The following is a 4,184-nucleotide window of genomic DNA, read 5'->3' as shown; positions in this document are numbered from 1 at the left end:
ATTTAATAAATTTTCACATGATTTTTTCGAAAACGATTTTTTATTAATTTTATAGAATAACTATCTATTATTCATTCAGGATCTTATATTCATTCAGGAATTAGTTAAATTTATTAATTTCTATATTTAATAAACTATATAATATTTAATAAGTTATATATTGAATAAATTATACATTTATTAAATTTATTAGATTAGAATTAGATTTTTTTAAAAAAATATTATTTTTCTTTTTTAATATATTTTTATATATATTATGACTTATTGTTCCATCTTAAAACATTTTATACATATTTTTATTATTAAATTAATTTCGCTATAATAATTTATTATGTATAATTGTTTTTCTGTAACTTATTTATATAAATTATGATATAGAAGAATATTTTACATTCGATTTTTAATTATTAAGATAATTTTTTTAAATGCAAAATAGGATGCAATATATTATATAATCACGTTTACTTACAATGCGATATTGTGAAAGATTGCTTTGATACATATCCGGAGTGGGTGCATTTGGCGCGTGCGGTGGAGGAGGCGGAGGTTGTTGCAAATAAACATTCTGTTGACTAAATGAATTTTGAAGAGATGGCGCATATGGTGGCGCATATTGTGTGAAAGGAGAACGGCTCTGATCTAATTGAAATGCTCCATAGAGACCTCCTGCTTGAGCTGGAAGTTGACCGGAACCAGTATTAAATAATACAGCTGGCGGAGAAGGTATTGCAGACATGCTACCGTATTGTGCAGCTTGAGAGCCTGGATATTGAGGAAATTCCTGAAAAATAAAAATAAAATAATATAACTAATAAAACAACGAAAACAAAAAAAATATAATATAACAAAGCATATTAAATATATTGCTGGAGAATTATCCATTTGTCTATATAATAATACAAAATTAATATTACATGAATTATAAATTCCCAAATATATATATATTTCCAAAATAATCTGATCACCTGATAATTGATATGAGAAGGTTGTCCCGTAGAGTTGAATGGAGGTGGGCTCAATGGTCCTTGAAGACTGACAGGAGGATGTCCGATAGGACTTTGACCTGCTCCGATAGAACTCGGTCCAGGAACTGTTGAACCAGACTGGCTACTGCTACTGCCCGAAGATTGTTGCTGCGGCTTCACCTGCGGGGGAACCAGCTGCGCATCAGGCAAAGAGTCAGCATCTTCCCACAGGGGACATGGTGTTTCGTTATTTTTAGTTTTCTATTTACATCACTATCAACTGCTATTTTAATCGATGCTGACAGAACAATGTAAATTTTGTGATATGATTTTCTCTTTCTTTAAAAATTTGTTTCCGAAGTTTGGTGAAAATACTTAGGTTCATTGCTAATCGCATAAGTTTAATTAAGTAAAAAGAATCAATGATAAAAAAAACATTATTGATCAATCGAGAATAATAAAAGACGATTATTATTAAAATCAATGATAATATAGCTAACATGGATAATCTAGGAAAGAGGAAAAAATCACAATGAAAATGATAAATGACATCGATTATGAAAATGGGGATAATTGATATATAAAAAAATAAGTATTTACTTGATATTTATATTTGTTATAATTATATTTGTTATAATTTACAAAAGAATATAAAAATAAAAAAAAAATAAGAAAAAAATGATTTTCTAGTAAATGAAACAAAATTAAAACGATGCGTGTTAGCCACTTACCTTTCTGATTTTCACCATGATAACTATTTATAAAAAATATTTATTTCAAATATGAACAAAGAACATTCAAATCGGTGAAAATAATAAGATGAACAAATTATAAAAAATTTTCTTAATTTATAACAAATTTATAATTTAACATCGAGTCAATTTCTAGTGATGTAATAGTTTAAATATGCATGCATGATAACATGATATAATGTTCGCGAAATGATTTCTCACCTTGCACACATTCGTCGAAGTAGTTATTTCATTTTTCATATTATTTTGATTATATTGTTGATGAGGGCTGTAACTATCATCAACATCTGTACTTTCAAATGCTTGAGGGAAAGTATTAGCAGTACTAACAACATTGCCATCTTCGTGCTCGACCACGGTTGGCATAGGAGGCGCATTTTCCCATACTTTTTTTACTGATGCAATTTTTAAATTAAGTTCTGCTGTAGAAGGTGAAATAGTATTTTGGCCAGTAGCCATGTGTATAGATCGAGTCATTCCTAAGCTTTTGTTTTTGTCTTCTGTTAATTGAGAAAGATCAGAATCAAAAGTGAAATCCAATTTCATATCTGCATTATCTTCATTTTTATTAAATGAAAGAGGCATTTGAATTGGCTCTTGATTTTTATCTTTTATTAAATCGTTAGGTTTATTTGAAAATGCTACAGGTAAACTTTGTTGCTGTTGTATGGTATTACCTTCTTCTTCCAAATCTGTACGTTTTTCAACGCGTTGCTGTTGAGTTTTCATATGATTCGGAAATTTAGTCTTTACTGCTAAATCAGAAGGACCAGCCTTGGTAGTTTTTGAATAATTTGTATTCTCAAAAATTAATGTTTGAACAGGAGGTGAAGATACGTCAGAAACTGAACTTTTTTCTAGAAGTTGTTCTTTCAAACTTTTGCCAACATTTTTTTCACCACTTGGTGAATTTCGTTGACTACTATTACCAGAATTTGTTTGTTCGTTAACTTCGTGACTATGAACGTGACTATGATCATTTTGTGTTGACAAACTTGATATCAATTGCATATCAGAAGAAACTGTTGATGAAGAATTTGATTGTAATTGACTTGTAGTGAACGGTTTATCCCAAGCATTCACAGATGGTGGAGGTGCGGGGCCAGTTGATGAATCTTTACTGAAATTATTTGATGAATTGTTAATTTTGATTGTATCATTCGCATCGGATGTGCATATTTGTTGTTGTTGTTGTTGTTGTTGTTGTTGCTGTTGTTGTTGTTGTTGTTTAGCTAAACGCTGTTTTTGGAATCTAGGTGCAAGTTTTTGACTTCTCGAAGTTCTATCATATTGTTTTTGCAAAATATTTGTAGGTTGTGGAATAGTTTGCCCAAGCAATGGCGGTATATTTTGTACTTGTTGCAAAGAAGTTGTTTGCTGTGAGCCACCATTTGCTTTTGATTTTGAACGGTCGCGTTCTCTATCTTTTTCTTTTTCACGTTTTGCAGGTTTTGTTTCTTCTTTTGAACCATGTCTAGATTCTTTTACGTTTTTCTTTGAACGAACTTCTTGAAAACCATCAGAATCAACTTTATCTTCAATGTTAGGAACATCCTCAATGCAATTATTTATTTCCATTTCACAATCGATCATTGGCTTTTTCTCTTTTCCTTGAGATCTTTTATTAATGTCATTAAGAGCTTGACTAACTAAATTAGAATCGCTTAATTTTATTTCATCTAAACGATTCACTGTAGTATCTTTTGTTATCGATTTATTTGAAATCGATAAAGTATTTCCAGAAGTTTGATTTCTCGATCTTCCATTTTGTATTTGAGTGGTTTGTATCAACGGTGGAATACTGTTGGAATGATTCTTCTGATTTGCGAAACTGGAATTCTGTAGATTTCGTTTTTCTGCGCCAGGGGCTCGGGATGCTGTATTGGAAGACTTTACATTTTTTTCACGTTGTTCACGATTATTTCCTGCCTGTTCATTTCTACGTGAATGCATATTTGACGCTACAACATTTTGATTATTACCCGTGTTTGAACGAGCAGAAAATTGTTTATTACGACTATTACGTGATTCTTTGTGATCCTCTATGTGATCTTCACTATTCTCAGATGTAGTTTCCCAATCTTCATTTCCTAAATCTGAAGATGTTTGCTTCGATACATTACTACCACTGCCACGGTAACGCAATTCTCGATTATCTCTACCCTATAAACATAGAATAAAATCAAATATAAATTCATGATATGAATAATGAATAATAAATAATATTATACAAATACAAATCAAACGTTTTAACAAAACAAAATATTCAAATCATACGTAATCATTAATCTTAATAATATTTTTGAGTAAGATAAATTTTGAAAGAATATCTAATTTTTATATTTTTTATCTGCAATTATATCTAACGCATGAAAATAGTCTTTAAAATATGATAAAAAACGATATATATATTTTTATATATATATATATATTTAAAATACTTTTTTTTAAATGTAAGTTATAAATG

At 29.6% G+C, this 4,184-nt stretch overlaps 1 protein-coding gene across 1 annotated transcript in view; it reads right to left on the bottom strand.

Annotated features, from left to right (window-relative positions):
• The window catches only part of LOC102678240 (protein PRRC2C), a 32,220-nt gene that overhangs the window by 5,183 nt on the left and 22,853 nt on the right, over positions 1-4,184 (bottom strand). The window contains exons 11-13 of the mRNA XM_006611935.2: positions 1,919-3,880; positions 966-1,160; positions 470-781 (exon numbers count right to left, since the gene is read on the bottom strand). Coding sequence (XP_006611998.2) covers positions 470-781; positions 966-1,160; positions 1,919-3,880 — 2,469 coding nt within the window. The remainder of the gene's footprint in view (positions 1-469; positions 782-965; positions 1,161-1,918; positions 3,881-4,184) is intronic.

This window comes from Apis dorsata, unplaced genomic scaffold (genome assembly GCF_000469605.1).
Source record: "Apis dorsata unplaced genomic scaffold, Apis dorsata 1.3 scaffold_94, whole genome shotgun sequence".
Lineage (NCBI taxonomy): Eukaryota > Metazoa > Arthropoda > Insecta > Hymenoptera > Apidae > Apis > Apis dorsata.
The sequence above is the reverse complement of the archived record's forward strand: the minus strand, read 5'-3'. Positions and strand labels throughout refer to the sequence as shown.